Source organism: Oncorhynchus mykiss, chromosome 11 (assembly GCF_057628025.1).
Source record: "Oncorhynchus mykiss isolate SJ-2025 chromosome 11, ASM5762802v1, whole genome shotgun sequence".
Classification (NCBI taxonomy): domain Eukaryota; kingdom Metazoa; phylum Chordata; class Actinopteri; order Salmoniformes; family Salmonidae; genus Oncorhynchus; species Oncorhynchus mykiss.
This window is the reverse complement of record NC_143032.1, coordinates 58,176,090-58,192,310: the sequence shown is the minus strand read 5'-3', so window position 1 is coordinate 58,192,310 and position 16,221 is coordinate 58,176,090. Positions and strand designations below refer to the sequence as shown.

At 42.4% G+C, this 16,221-nt stretch overlaps 2 protein-coding genes across 2 annotated transcripts in view; one reads left to right on the top strand and one right to left on the bottom strand.

Annotated features, from left to right (window-relative positions):
* Positions 1-15,043, top strand: part of acsl2 (acyl-CoA synthetase long chain family member 2) — a 22,788-nt gene extending 7,745 nt beyond the window's left edge. Inside the window, exons 2-21 of the mRNA XM_021621483.3 lie at positions 5,877-6,130; positions 6,816-6,930; positions 7,035-7,099; positions 7,220-7,321; positions 7,517-7,616; positions 7,729-7,907; positions 8,066-8,098; positions 8,196-8,247; positions 8,472-8,545; positions 8,809-8,886; positions 8,986-9,120; positions 9,217-9,351; positions 9,453-9,548; positions 9,657-9,729; positions 9,837-9,925; positions 13,087-13,203; positions 13,299-13,442; positions 13,535-13,636; positions 13,750-13,821; positions 14,272-15,043. Coding sequence (XP_021477158.3) covers positions 5,879-6,130; positions 6,816-6,930; positions 7,035-7,099; positions 7,220-7,321; positions 7,517-7,616; positions 7,729-7,907; positions 8,066-8,098; positions 8,196-8,247; positions 8,472-8,545; positions 8,809-8,886; positions 8,986-9,120; positions 9,217-9,351; positions 9,453-9,548; positions 9,657-9,729; positions 9,837-9,925; positions 13,087-13,203; positions 13,299-13,442; positions 13,535-13,636; positions 13,750-13,821; positions 14,272-14,412 — 2,154 coding nt within the window. The 5' untranslated portion in view covers positions 5,877-5,878 and the 3' untranslated portion in view covers positions 14,413-15,043. The remainder of the gene's footprint in view (positions 1-5,876; positions 6,131-6,815; positions 6,931-7,034; positions 7,100-7,219; positions 7,322-7,516; positions 7,617-7,728; positions 7,908-8,065; positions 8,099-8,195; positions 8,248-8,471; positions 8,546-8,808; positions 8,887-8,985; positions 9,121-9,216; positions 9,352-9,452; positions 9,549-9,656; positions 9,730-9,836; positions 9,926-13,086; positions 13,204-13,298; positions 13,443-13,534; positions 13,637-13,749; positions 13,822-14,271) is intronic.
* Positions 15,018-16,221, bottom strand: part of bin3 (bridging integrator 3) — a 37,964-nt gene continuing 36,760 nt past the window's right edge. The window contains exon 9 of the mRNA XM_021621485.3: positions 15,018-16,221. Coding sequence (XP_021477160.1) covers positions 16,075-16,221 — 147 coding nt within the window. The 3' untranslated portion in view covers positions 15,018-16,074.

The following is a 16,221-nucleotide window of genomic DNA, read 5'->3' as shown; positions in this document are numbered from 1 at the left end:
ACCACTTTATTTTAAGAATGTGAAATGTCAGAATAAGAGAGTAGAGAGTAGAGAGAATTATTTATTTCAGCTTTTATTTATTTTGCCACAACTTTGGAAGTATGCTTTGGGGTCATTGTCCATTTGGAAGACCCATTTGCGACCAAGCTTTAACTTCCTGACTGATGTCTTGAGATGTTGCTTTGATATATCCACATCATTTCCCTTCCTCATGATGCCATCTATTTTGTGAAGTGCACCAGTCCCTCCTCCAGCAAAGCACCCCCACAACATGATGCTGCCACTCTCGTGCTTCACAATTGGGATGGTGTTCTTCGGCTCGCAAGCCTCCCCCTTTTTCCTCCAAACATAACAATGGTCATTATGGGCAAGCAGTTCTATTTTTGTTTCATCAGACCAGAGGACATTTCTCCAAAAAGTACGATATTTGTCCTCATGTGCAGTTGCAAACCGTAGTCTGGCTTTTTTATGGCGGTTTTGGAGCAGTGGCTTCTTCCTTGCTGAGCGGCCTTTCAGGTTATGTCGATATAGGACTCGTGTTACTGTACTTTTGTACATGTTTCCTCCAGCATCTTCACAAGGTCCCTTTCTCTAAGAGACAGAATGCGTTTCCTTTCTGAACGCTATGACGGCTGCTGGTGTTTATACTTGCGTACTATTGTTTGTACAGATGAAAGTGGTACCTTCAGACATTTGGAAATTGCTCCCAAGGATGAGCCAGACTTGTGGAGGTCTACAAAAAAAATTCTGAGCTCTTGGCTGATTTCTTTTGACTTTCCCATGATGTCAAGCAAAGAGGCACTGAGTTTGAAGGTAGGCCTTGAAATACATCCACAGGTACACCTCCAATTGACTCAAATGATGTCAATTAGCCTATCAGAAGCTTTAAAAGCCATGATATCATTTTCTGGAATTTTCAAGCTGTTTGAAGGCACAGTCAACTTAGTGTATGTAAACTTATGACCCACTGGAATTGTGATACAGTGAATTATAAGTTAAATAATCTGTCTGTAAACAATTGTTTGAAAAATGACTTGTGTCATGCACAAAGTAGATGTCCTAACCGACTTGCCAAAACTATAGTTTGTTAACATGAAATTTGTGGAGTGGTTGAAAAATGAGTTTTAATGACTCCAACCTAAGTGTATGTAAATTTCCGACTTCAACTGTATATAATTCACAAGTGATAAGCTTTTTGTCTACCATTAGACTATTATTGATTTAATCTTGTCTTTACATATACTAAATAATATATGTGCACAATTTGTTTTGATTTAGAATGGACCATTATCATGCACCTGTCTCGAAAACAGAGGCATGGAAAAAGACATGTCATCTCTGCACTTAAATAGCGAATGGGGGACACTTTTCCTGTGGTTCATTTTCATGTCAGCCAGGTAGGCTATACTCTTGCTGTAAAGATAAGCAATGTGCTTAATATTAGGAAAGTTGATAAGTAAATATAGTAGGCCTAGCCTATAGAAAGCTGATGGCCTCTATCTTTTTAATAGAGGCCATCACTCTGTTTTCTCGCGCAATTTCATAGCCTATAGAAATGTAGTGCAACATGAGCTCATGGGCTCTCACGAAGTGTTTGATTACATTTTCTATTACATTTGCATTGATGTCAGAGTGATTAGAGGGACAATAGAGTGCCGAGTACCAGGCAGTTAGCATGTTTAGTAGGCTACTAATGACCATCAACAGCATCAGAGCTTGGAGAAGCCTAATTACCGTAACTAAATGGTCACGTGGAATTTGACTGCCTTCATGACTCAGCCGGTGTGGCGGTAATACGGTCACCGCAACAGCTCTACCCATACCCCTTAAATGCAGAGAACTTTGAGTGTTTATTCCATGTTGCGTTCTGGGAGAAATCATGCACTTGCCCCACTATCACTGACAAAGACTTTGGCATTGATGGCTACAATATCAGATTGCAAATGTAAAGGTGGTGGTGTTGCTTGAATACATAAAATACATGTTTTCGGCGACCATTCTGACTTACCAAACCCAAGCAATTTGATCATCTGTCTTTAAAAATAAATCTCTGCACCTCCTTGATTCTTTTTGGCTCCTGTTGTTATAAACTCCCATCTGCTATTGCTGGCTCTCTGGATTGTAGTTTTGAATTACAAGTCAGAATTTTGAACAAATTTAATTTCAAATGACTTTACCTGTTGTCTGCCGATTTCGTCCCGATGTCGGAGGTAATCTGACACAAAATATCCACAGGGAAGTGTTATCAACCCGACCTTCAGTACACTGGTCTGCATATCATTTGCATTTCCAGTTTTTATTTTAAATTCTGATGCAATTCGCACGACAAACACTTGCACAATGTGGCCGAGCCTAAGCGAACAGCAAACACTTCCAGCTGATTGCAAGGAAACTGCTTCAGACGACTACATTCGGTTACAGTTTACATATTGCGCATCACGTGCAATGCGTCAACAGATAAAAAATACAACAGACAGAACTTACTGGCGCTGCAAAATGTCAGGTAAACAACACTTTCTTGTGGACACATTATCACCACCTCCTACCTGCCAACAGTACCAACATGTACAACTGGTAAAATAAGTGTAAATATCATTTTATTCAACATTCTGCCCTGTAGAGACTATTGCGTATTTTTTTACAGTGACTTCTTTCTGACTGATATCCATGGTATTTGGTATTTTAGTCCACAACAATGCAACAAAAAAATGTACAGCTCCCTTAACAACTGCTGGTTGACCTCTATTCTGAACTCTTTTAAATCACAATGTTCTTGATGCAGGTAGATTATTTGATAGGGTTAAAGGTCAACATGAGTCCCCTGTGTAATTACCTAACACTCCCGAGCACTCCTTCTCGCCCTTCTCTTGTCTGAGGTGCGTAGATCCTGAAAGCAATTGATGTAATAAAAAAAAACCTGGCCCTGATGATCTACAACAATAAACTGCATACATCATTGCGCCCCCTTTTGGATTTTATGTCCATATTGCCCAGCTCTATTATATATGTTTAACCTTATTTCAGATAGGTCCTTCTTTTAATCAATACACCATGGAAGTCTAATGATGGTGGTAGGAGTGCTGCAAAGGCCTCCTGTGTTCTTTGAGTGTGTGTTGACTAGAAGGGGGTCTCTGCTCTGTCTGCTCCTGGACAGTTGATCATCCCAGCAGCCCTAAATCGTGACGCATAGCTTGCCTCCTTTCTTCCTCTCCATCGCCTTCCCCTTCCCAAAACCTTCATTGTGACTGTGTTTTTCACACTTCATTTGGGAATCACAGCCAGAAAACACCAGTGCATTTCACTCTCTCTCTCTCCCCTTACTCTCTCATTCACTAATCTCACGTTAGTATTGTTTTGTGGTGGCTTTTGATCACTGGAAATCTGGAAAACACTGCTTAATCTCTCTGCTTGATGAGGAAGTCCCTTACCAACCACATTCCCCCGTGCACCTCTCTCCTGTGGAACGGAGCCCCAGGTGTGTCGTTAAACAGGCCCCTATGTTATTTTAGTGCAAAGACAATGAGGATAGCGATAGTGGATGCAATACTTTCCACAGACAAGTGTTGCATCATCAAATATTCTTATTTACAAATGATATGGTTTCTGTTTTTGTCTTACTGTTGCTCAATTTGGTCTATCTCTGCCAGCCAGCAAGAGTGAATATGCACAGACATGCAAACTGCCCTTGGGTGTCTTAAGTATTTGTTACTTCCTTTTGAAACTAAGCTGGTGCCTTACGGCAGCTTTTAATGCGTACCTTACTGAGCAGTATAGGTGATTCATTCCAGATTGTAGTGTTATATCTATACGTTACAATACAGCAGATATACATGTTAGAGGCCTACAATGGGTGTATTTAATCCCTCTTAGATATATAATATGCTTAGTAACTGTTTGACATGTCTCCATTATTCCCTTTCTCTCATTTCTGTTCTCATTTCTGTTTGGGAGTAAGTGCCAGGGAAGCACAATAGTCTCTGTCTGGCTCTGACAATAGCCATTATAAATGGGACTGCAGGAGGAAAGGAGAGAATACTAAAGTATAGATAAAGAGAGAAAGACAGGAACATAGGGGAGTATGCTCCTCTCAACAAACCATTTTTCTTCATGTGTCATATGAAAACTCATTTATTTTCTCTTTGTATACGTCAAAAGAGACATGGGGACCTTCCAAACTCCATCTGCAACTTTTCAGCAGGTGTTGGCTTCTATTGAAGTGCAACACTTGGGCCAATTGTTGTCCTATTTTTTATTTTATCAGCTAACAGCATTCAAATGATTTATTATTGTGGATGCTGGGCACAGTATGAATTATGCGACAATAGCGACAGAGCAATCTAAGCATTTTATCTGAGCATTTGATATGTTCTGGCTAGATATTGTGCATTTGGAGAGGCCCTAGAACTTTCTAAGAACTTTATGAAAAAGTAATGAGAAAAAGAATGATGGTCATTTTATTCTCCAGGGGCGTGTACTGGGACATGGTCGGCTTGGTTTAAAGACTGAAGGAGAGGGGGTGACATCACTCTTTATCCCCTTTACTTTTGGAAGAAGGGGGAGGAAGTAGGTGAGAGGTTGAGGGGTATGGAGGAGGGGGTTTTATTTTGTGAAGTGAATTCCATGTGCAGATGGAGAGGAAGTGGAACGGTGGGCAAACTCATATATTGGAGTGACATAAGAGATTTTAGAAGACAGGAGGGTGTGAAAAAAACATTTGTTTGGGTTAATGTATTGTGCCCAGGTTTTTTTTCTCTCACACTGGTTTGGTTGTGAGCAATTACAGACTGGCAGGGAAACATGAGGGTGGACCTACGGGCCACTGTCCCACCCCCTCACCCCATCTTGCCACCAAACTCTGTTACTGTATGCAACTATTCTCTCGCTCGCTCACTCACTCGCTCTCTCTCTTTTCTCCTCTCTCTAGCTCCATTTCTGTCAGTGGACACAGCATGACTGAGAGTAACCTCAATAGTGCCTCTTTTTGTTTAGCCAATCATGATTACTTCCGAGTCCCTGTCCCCTATACACCCCAGCCGTTCATTCTCTCCTCAGTACCCCTGTCTGTCTGCTGAGCCAGAGGGCCAGTGTGCTTTAGATGGGCTTTTTTAAATGATCAAAACGGGATGTTGCAGTATTTAGTTTTAGTGGTCAAGTTTGTATGTTGTAATTTTGTTGTATTCATTTTGTACTGTATAGGATTTCAGTCACTTGAATTCTTATTTGTACCATAAAGATTGACCCCTCTCAGCCCCTCTTGTCCCGGAAACTGACATGTTGAATGCTATTGTATAGGGGAGTTTAGCTACTCTTTCCTGCTTACAGCAGATGCTTTATGTTCTATTTCTAAAGTACAATAGCACCTATGTGGACGTCTTTTCACAAGTTTGTTGAGAATTCCTGGATGTAATTACTTCAACTACACGGATCCCCCGGTACTAATGCTCATTCCGTTCACCTGCTCCGGAGGCCTACGTCACCGGCCTTCTAGGCGTCACTGAACTGGATTCATTACCACCAACCCCGGACTATCTTGTCTCATTACGCACATCTGGTTCCCATTTTCCCTGATTAGTATGTTATATATGTGCCCTCTGTTACAATGGCCGTTGATCCTGAGTACCTGTGCTGTTGTATCGGCTTCCATGCGAAGTGGTCCCTCGCTGTGCACTTGTTTTACGGGTCTCGTCCCGTGTATTATTTGGAGGTTTACACATCGCTCCTTTGTTTGGGTGGAGAAAATTAAACACCCTATTACGTATTCCTGCTCCAGTCATTAGACAACGTGACACCCTTTCAGTGTTACACTCTCATTACATTTCTCTCATTCATTCAGGCAAACACACTTGTGTGTTTCTTTCTCTCTTTATCTCTCACAGCTATGCATTTTCAGGAGTGGTTACAGTCCCTTCACTCCAGTGGGGGGGTTCGGGGACCTGTGAGGGAGGACTTCTGGAGCCTTCTCCCCTCTCTCCCTTCGTCATCCTCTTTCTCCCTTTCCTCCCTCTCTCGGTCCCCCTCCTCTCTGCTGGGTATAGGGGCTCTGGCCTCCCTCACTGCATACTGGCTGGTGACCCGCCGTCGGCCCATGCAGCCCCCCTGTGATCTCAATGCCCAGTCTATCGCTGTACAGGTGAGAGCATTATGTTCTGGAAGCTTTTAAGTAGAAGCTGAGTGAAAGATTAGGAGTTATATTTATCCAGAACACTCAAGTGCTCGTTTGTGTGATGGATAGTAGTTGTATTCATCATAGTGTTTTGGATTTCAGTTATAATAACTAATTAACATTGATTACATCCCAAGCCCTGTTTATACCTGGTTATAACGTGTGTCCTTTGTCCACATTCTAATTGCCAACATTTTTAAACAGGTGTAGATTATTAAAAGACGCATTGATCGGATTGTGATCAAATCTTCCTGACCACCCTTGGAGGTAGTCCTACATCATTGTCTGGATACCTTGCAAGTGTAGATGGATCTGGACAGTGAAATCATTTAAATCTTTATCCCGCCCTCTAGTCATTGACAAGTGATGCCATTGACTTATGGCATCAATATGTGTTAAAATAATTAAATAAATAGTATTTAGACAGTATATTGTCAATTAATTTGCATACAGGGAGTGAGCAGGATATGCGGTCACAATGCGGACAGTGGTTGGATAAGAGACATTTTACTGCCATGTGTAGGTGCAACGGCTAGAATGTGGGCACAATCAGAATATAAGTAAGATCAGGACAAAGGACACATGTTAGCCCTCGGTATAAACAAGGCTAAAGAGCTGAATAGGGAGAGTTTTTATACAGTCTGTGTTGCAGGGAGAGCCCAATTGGAGGCGTTCAGCTTTGCTCAAGGACGATGCCCTGTTGGAGTTCTACTATGATGACACCAGGACAGCCTATGACATGTTCCAGAGAGGACTGAGGGTGGCAGGTGAGCTGGCCGGACACAGTGGACTAACAGGCTAGTTAGGAGCAGACATGGGCTATTTACCAGACATGCCAGAGTGTACCTGATGAGCTTGTGTTGATGCACAGGGAATGGCCCATGCCTTGGCTTCAGGAAACCTGGGGAACCTTACCAGTGGATCTCCTACACTGAGGTCTGTGGATCTTTGGTCTTTATTACTATTTACAGAGAGAATACAAGTATACAAGCATACAAATATGCTCAAGCTCTATTCAAGGATTGTATTATTGTTTGTCTGATTGTTCTGTTTTAGGTGGCTGAACAGGCACAGGTGCTGGGCTCTGGGCTTTTGGGCAAAGGCTGCCAACCAAACCCTGAGCAGTTCGTTGGAATATTTGCCCAGAACAGACCAGAGGTACAGAAGGCTACACATTCCTTCCCTATTATTTTTATGTAGTGAAATTCCATGATGTTTAACCCTAAGGCTTCCCTCTGTTAGAGCACTGTCCTTGTAGAGACTCCAGCAATGTAGTGACCAAGCATCAGTTAGGAAGGAGTCTGGGATCTGTCGTTCTAATAGTGTTGCTCTGTCTCCCTCTGTTGGTGGCAGTGGATTATTTCAGAGCTGGCCTGCTACACTTTCTCTATGGCCGTGGTGCCCCTGTATGACACACTTGGAGAGGAGGCCATGGTGCATATCCTCAACCTGGGTAAGGCTGGAATACTCTGCTACAAAATGAAATGTGTATATATAAATCAGTACACTCCCATACCACTGGCCTACAACTATTCATGTTGATTTGTCGCTGTTTCACCTCCTAGCGGAGATCTCACTGGTGATCTGTGACAAGGAGGAGAAGGCAGAGTCCCTTCTGGGGAATAAGGAGAAAGGTGCAACACCCACTCTCTCCTGTCTGGTGCTCTTTAATGACTGCAGTGATGCCATAGTGGAGAGGGGCAAGAACTGTGGAGTGGAGATCCTAGAACTCACACAGCTCATGGTGAGAAGAGGGTAGCTGCAGACAATGTAAAGATGATGAATTGCTAGAATAGATGCCGGCTTCTTTAGTTGAGAGAGAAGTCCCTTTCCATGGGGTTAGATTAGAAGACATCTTGATTACCACAGACTATCACAGTGACATGACCCTGCATATTGCAGGTACTTGGACGACAGAACCTCAAAGATCCTATGGTGAGTTTTCTTCTGAATGTTGATATGGTCTCATTGACTGTTTTTGTTGCTTCACTGCTGTTGATCCTGTTGTCATTCATCTGTCTTTTTGTTGCAGCCACCAAAACCCCAGGACCTGGCAGTTGTGTGCTTCACCAGTGGAACCACAGGTACCATTAGTTTTTATAGATCTCTGTGTGAGTCCTCATGTAGCCTACCCCCACTACCCTGCATGTTAATCATATACTAAAGCATTTACCCACGCTACTAGAGATGTGCCCATGGGGGCCCACTGACAACCTCTCATTATGTTATGAGATGAATTCTTGTGCTGCACAGAGCCGTGCAGTAATGCCCTCCTCCAAACTAAACTGTGTTCTGTTTATTTGGCCAGGAAAGCCGAAGGGAGCCATGATCACCCACGGCAACATCGCCTCCAACTCCTCCTCTGTTATTAAGATCCTGGAGGTCTGTTCTGGCTCCCTCTGTCTAAAGTTCAGGAGGAGTTTCATGGCTCGCCCCATTTAGCTCACTACATCTCTCGTTCCATCTCTCAATCTGTTCCTGTGATAAATGGGATGTTTAATAGAGATAGTTGACCCATTATTGTCCTACTAAAACATACACTGCACATCCAATTGCCTTTGTAAAATCTAGATTGCATATTCAATTGGCCACCTCTATTATCCACTGTGTAACCGTTTTACGTATCAATTCTTTCCATTTCACAGGGGTCATTTTTTATTCGGCAAGAAGACGTGTCAATCTCTTACTTGCCTCTTGCTCACATGTTTGAGAGGATGATTCAGGTAGCTCACCCTCTTTTGATTACAAAAGTAAATGTATTTGTCTGTCTTGGACTCAGGGCATGTCAGACAATTCTTTAAATGCTCCTACGTCTGTCTCAGGTGTCCATGTTCTGTCATGGGGCCAGGGTAGGATTCTACCAAGGGGATATCTCCCTACTCATGGACGATATTAAGACTCTGAAACCCACTTTCTTCCCAGTGGTGCCTCGCCTACTCAACCGGATCTACGACAAGGTCAGTCCAAATCCTATGATACCAAACATACTTTAAAAAAAAAATATATAGCCTTTTATTTTCTATGCTCTTGTGTGTGAATGCGTGTCTGTGTAGATCTTAGGCTCTGTGACGTCCCCATTGCGCCGGGCAGTGCTGCACTATGCAGTGAGGAGGAAGCAGGCTGAGCTCAGCAGTGGGGTTGTACGTAACAACAGTCTGTGGGACAGGCTGGTATTTAACAGGATTCAGGTCAGTCACTGAACACAATGAACGTGGCCCAACGTCTCCCCTTTTCTAAAACTCTATTTGTTAGACGTAATGGGATTCTATTTGTTTTCCATGGGTTTCAGGCTAATTTAGGAGGTAATCTGAGGTTCATCCTGACTGCCTCGGCCCCCATCTCCCCCACCGTGCTCTCCTTCCTCAGGGCCACCCTCGGGTGTCTGGTGAGAATGCCTGCCTGGAGCTCAGACTAAGTGTGTGTATGTGTTTATTTCTGATGGGAGTGTGGGTATGTGAGGTTTGATGTGGAATGTTCCTGCTGCTCTGTGCAGATCTTTGAGGGTTACGGGCAGACTGAATGCACAGCAGGCTGCACCTTCTCCATGCCAGGAGACTGGAGTGCAGGTAAGGGGACTCTCTGACAATGGGGAAACTATCCACGTATATCTGGAGACGACTAGTCCGTGATACCCATGTCTGCGTGTTGGTTATACTCTGAAACTCTGTCTCAGGCCATGTTGGCGCGCCCCTGCCCTGTGCAATGGTGAAGTTGGTTGACATCCCTGATATGAACTACTATGCCAAGAACGGAGAAGGAGAGGTGAGGTGGTTAAAAAGCATAATGGTATTACGGTGCTATTCTACAACATAGTGAGTCAGGGATAATTACCCAGAAAAAATGTATCCCCCTGGCTGTTGTGTATGTTATATTAAAACCCATTTGGTCACAATAGTGAGATTTGTTAGGGGTAATTTACAGGCTCTAGAGAAGTTAGTTGTATTTATCAACAAAGTCATTATGCATTATAGAGGTGTCTAGTATGATTCAGAAGTTTCGGCTGATTTCTCACAATGGTCACGACCACATCTACAAGGCGTACTTTTACAGATGAATTTGACACCAGAATTCTGTATTCAACAGTTTGAAAAAATAAGGTCTTTGTAAATGTAATGTTTTAAAGGGCTGAGTTTACATTTATGCCTTCATTTTCAATAGTGAATCCATGATGCTCATGGCATATGAAAATATCTTAGCGGTCACATTTGTGACCAATGGGAAAATAGTGTCTCTAACTTTATATACAGTGCATTTGGAAATGCAATTTTTCCACATTAAGTAAGTCTTGTACATTTTTATTTTATTTAAATCCCCCTTATCAATCTACACACAATACCCCATAATGACAAAGCAAAAAAGGGTTTTCTACATTGTAGAATAATAGTGAAGACATCAAAACTATGAAATAGCACATATGGAATCATGTAGTAACCAACCAAATGTTAGTATATTTTAGCTTCTTAAAGTAGCCACCCTTTGCCTTGATGACCGCTTAGCACACTCTTTGCATTCTGTCAACCAGCTTCACCTGGAATGCTTTTCCAACAGTTAAGGCGTTTCCACATATGCTGAGCACTTGTTGGCTGCTTTCCTTCACTCTGCGGTCCAACTCATCCCAAACCATTTCAATTGGGTTGAGGTTTGGTAATTGTGGAGGACAGGTCATCTGATGCAGCACTCATCACACTCCTTGGTCAAATAGCCCTTACACAGCCTGTCCTGTTGAAAAACAAAATGATAGTCCAACTAAGCGCAAAACAGATGGGATGCTGTGGCAGCCATGCTGGTTAAGTGTGCCGTGTATTATAAATAAATCAGTGTCACCAGCAAAGCACCACCTCCACCATGATGGGAACCACACATGCGTAGATCATCCATTCACCTATTCTGCGTCTTACAAAGACACGTCGGTTGGAACCAAAAATCTCAAATTTGGACTCATCAGACCAAAGGACAGATTTCAACCGGTCTAATGTCCATTGCTCGTGTTTCTTGGCCCAAGAAAGTCTTCTTATTGGTGTCCTTTAATAGTGGTTTCTTTTCAGCAATACGACCCTCTGAACAGTTGATGTTGTGGTGAACTTTGAAGCATTTATTTGGGCTGCAATCTGAGGTGCAGGTAACTCTAATAAATGTAGTCCTCATGAAGCTGGTTGAGAGAATGCGAAGAGTGTGCAAAGCTGTCATCAAGGCAAAGGGTGGCTACTTAGAATCTAGTGTACATTTTTTAAAAAAAGTAACACTTGAATGAGTAGGTGTCCAAACTTTTGACGGATACTGTATGTACGTACAGTTGAAGTGGGAAGTTTACATGCACTTAGGCTGTAGTCATTAACTCGTCTTTCAACCACTCCACAAATTTCTTGTTAAACTACAGTTTTGGCAAGTTGGTTAGGACGTCTACTTTGTGCACGACAAGTAATTTTTCCAACAATTGTTTAGACAGATTATTTCACTCATAACTCAGTCACAATTCCAGTGGGTCAGAAGTTTACATACACTAAGTTGACTGCCTTTAAACAGCTTGAAAATGTAATGGCTTTAGAAGCTTCTAACAGGCTAATTGACATCATTTCAGTCAATTGGAGGTGTACCTGTGGATTTATTTCAAGGCCTACCTTCAAACTCAGTGCCTTTCCCATGACATGGGAAAATCAAAAGAAATCAGCAAAGACACATTTTTTTTTGTAGACCTCCACATGTCTGGTTCATCCTTGGAAGCAATTTCCAAATGCCTGAAGGCATCGCCTTCATCTGTACAAACAATAGTACACAAGTATAAACACCATGGGACCACGCAGCCGTCACACCGCTCAGGAAGCGTTCTGTCTCCTAGAGATGAACGTACTTTGGTTCGAAAAGTGCAAATCAATCCCAGAACAGCAGCAAAAGGACCTTGTGAAGATGCTGGAGGAAAGGTACAAAAGCATCTATATCCACAGTAAAACGAGTCCTATATTGACATAACCTGAAAGGCCGCTCAGCAAGGAAGAAGCCACTGCTCCAAAACCGCCATTAAAAAAGCCAGACTACGCTTTGCAACTGCACATGGGGACAAAGATTGTACTGTTTGGAGAAATGTCCTCTGGTCTGATGAAACAAAAATAGAACTGTTTGGCCATAATGACCATTGTTATATTTGGAGGAGAAAGGGGGAGGCTTGCGAGCCGAAGAACACCACGGGGGTGGCAGCATGTTGTGGCGGTGCTTTGCTGCAGGAGGGACTGGTGCACTTCACAAAATAGATGGCATCATGTTATAGGGAAATGATGTTGATATATAGAAGCAACATCTCAAGACATCAGTCAGGAAGTTAAAGCTTGGTTGCTAATGGGTCTTCCGAATGGACAATGACTCCACGCATACTTCCAAAGTTGTGGCAAAATTGCTTAAGTACAACAAAGTGAAGGTATTGGATTTGCCATCACAAAGCTCTGATCTCAATCCTATGGAAAATGTGGGCAGAACTGAAAAAGCATGTGCGAGCAAGGAGGCCTACAAACCTGACTCGGTTACACCAGCTCTGTTAGGAGGAACGGGCCCAAATTCACCTAAATTATTGTGGAAGGCTATCTGAAACGTTTGACCCAAGTTAAACAAATGAAAGGCAATGTTACCAACACTGAGTATGTGATCTTCTGACCCACTGGGAATGTGATGAAGGAAATAAAAGCTGAAATAAATCTCTCTATTCTGACATATCAAATTCTTAAAATAAAGTGGTGATCCAAACTGACCTAAGACGGGGAATTGTTACGAGGATTAACTGTCAGGAATTGTGAAACTGAGTTTAAATGTATTTGGATAAGGTGTATGTAAACTTAAATATGGATTAATGTTAGTGTTACTAATGGCATAAGATTTGCATTGTGACATTTGGGAACAAATTGGTTAACACTGTTCCAAACTTTATGCTTTGTTAGATCTGTATCCGTGGCCACAGTGTGTTCCGGGGTTACCTGAAGGATGAGGAGAAAACAGCAGAGGCCCTGGATAGTGATGGCTGGCTGCACAGTGGCGATGTGGGCCAGTGGTTACTGGTGAGCTGGGTTACAATATAGGACAAAATATGATCACTAGATACTACAGTCAGTCAGGTCATATACATTTGTGTGTTCGTATGTTTTCCTGTTAGAACGGGACACTTCGCATCATAGACAGGAAGAAGCATATCTTCAAGCTGTCCCAGGGAGAGTACATCGCCCCTGAAAGGATTGAGAACGTCTACATGCGTTGTGTCCCTGTGCTACAGGTCTTTGTGCATGGTGACAGCTTAAAGGTATGAGATACTGGTACTCTTATATTCACTATCAAAGGATAGTCCTTTTTTTTGGGACATACCATCATTCTCACACACTCTTTTTTTTCCAGTCTCACCTGATTGGTATTGTTGTGCCAGACCCAGAAGTGTTTATTGATTGGGTTAAGGAGAGGGGAATCATTGGATCCTACAAGGAGCTCTGCCAGCATCCAGTATGTGACGTCCCCATAGCTCACACAATAGGCCATCTGCAACTTTACAATGTGTGCCGTTGTTGGCTCGTATCAACTCAACAGGTACTGATTGAAATCTTGTCTCACTACAGGATGTGAAGAAAGCAGTGTTAGAAGACATGACAGCTGTGGGGAAGGAAGCTGGACTGAAGTCTTTTGAGCAGGTGAGGAATCAAATCAAACTATTTGTTACGTGCCGAATACAACATGTATATGGTTAATTACAAGCCCTTAACCAAAAGTAGAGTTCAATAAAGAGTTAATAAAACATTTACCAAATAAGCTAAAGTAACACTATATAAAATAACGAGGCTATATACAAGGGGTACCAGTACCGAGTCAATGTGCGGGGGTACTGGTTAGTCAAGTAATTTGTACATGTAGGTAGGGGTGACGTGACTGCATAGGCAATAAACAGCAAGTAGCAGCAGTGTAAAAAAACTAAATGGGGGGGGGGGGGGGTGTTAATTAAAATAATCCAGTGGCTGTTTGGTTAATTGTTCAGCAGTCTAATAGCTTGGGGGTAGAAGCTGAATACATTCATACATCGACTTTCTACTTGGCAAAACTATCAGTGTTGTATTCAGTTCTGTTATCTCTTTCCTCACTGTCAGCTGAAGGACCTGCACCTGCATCCAGAGATGTTCACTGTGAGCAACGGCCTTCTCACCCCCACCCTGAAGAGCAGGCGAGTGGACATCCGCAGGGTCTTCCAGGAACAGATCACAAACATGTACAGCACAACAGTCATCTAGTAGACCTCATTCCACTGACATTTACATGAACTGTATGTTTCCTGTCACTAGACAAAGATATGCCGTTTACGGGATCTCACTGTCTATAGTACTAAAAACTGAGCATGTAGCCAAGACAACAGACATTCCTACAGTACTTAGCTCAAATACTATCAAACACGTTTGGTACGGTTTCAGGGAATTTCAGTTTGACACACCTTTCAGTTCGACCCCATGCTGCTTCTTGTACATCAGTATGTTAAATGTATTTTCATTGTTTACATATCATAGACAGAGGAACAACATTGAATGGGACCGAACAAATGCGCCAATGTTGTCCACGCAGAAAACCTAGCCATAGAAATAGCTACAGCTCCACTTTAGAGAGCAGCGGGCAAGTAGATGACCTGGGCCTGATTAATAAATATAGACTCTAAACCTCAAGGCTGCTTTTGAAGTGTACATTACTTACTCTGATTCTAGATATGACTGTTTAGTGTTCTCAGTTACAGTAGCTCATTCCAAATCAGACCATTGATCCAAGGTTGAGGGATTAAAGTTACCCTTGATAGTCAGAATGCTGATGATAGTGGCCAGTGTGCCTAATGTAGAAATATGCTTGTACGTTTTCCTGAATAAAGAAATTGTTGTATTTCTGTTTTATTTAGTTGAACAATGAAGGAAACCCTCCTTCCAATCCATGTATTGCATGATTGTTCATAGAAAAAGTGAAACAATGTCTAAACAGATGGTAACATAGCTCAACAAAAATAAAACCCACGCTTAATAGATTACATGTCAAGTAATGTTGGTCCAGGCCTGTCAGAAGTTGGAAAAAAATCTACGCAAATGCATATCTGTCCACAAAGGCAGAGGTTTCCCTCAACATGACAAAGAACGTAGATATGGTCAAATGAACTAAGTGCCACTAGAGGGAGCAACAGCATTTGTTATGGAAAGCAAGTCCTCAACCTATGCGAAGAAGGGTAAAAGGACCATCTCAAAGACAATGTTAGATTATTCCTTAGCCTTTCAGAAGCAGGGGACAATTAGGCAACAGCCAAAGAAATGTTGACACCATCACAGATCTGAAGAATAATGACAGTCAGGAAGCTGGAGTTAAATACTACAGGCAACTTTCAATATTTTTACCTCAAGTTCCCGGTCCACAATGCACATGCTAGATCTGTGTGAATAACACAAATGGAGCGATTCGACCCACTACCCTGAGTCACATTTCTAGTTCGCTAACAGTACTATCCAATTTGTTTCCTGGTATGCATGTTTTGGAAATGACTAGAAAACAGATTCAAACTTGAGTATGGAGCTTTGAGAAAGGTGTGACCCGCAGGGATCTTAAATCTATAGTACTATTTGTAATTCTATGGTGTAAACCACAAGTTAGTTCTTAGAACGGTTTCATTACATGATTCAAAAAATATATACATATTGGCTGATGGCTTGGTAAATGTGGCAGTTAAAATGCTTTGAGTTGCTCTGTTTCTTTCGATGTCAGGAGAGAGCGAGAGGAGATTAGTGCAAGAAAGCTATTAATGATTAGGCTATGACCAAAGCGGTCCATTTTCACAGAAGGATCCTGAAAAAGATAAATCCATTCACTGAGGTGTGAAAGGAGGCAAGGCCAGAGGTTTAGAGGGAGCCCTTCCCCTTCTTGGTGTTCTCTCAGTCATCAGCGACAATGGACAGAGCACGCAGCTCATTCAGCTTGGCCTCGTTCTCCCTCTCCCTCTGCTCATCAGTCAGCCCTGCCTGGTCGATCTGATCCGTCAACTCACTGAAGATATTGTGCATCTCTGTGAAGTACACCAC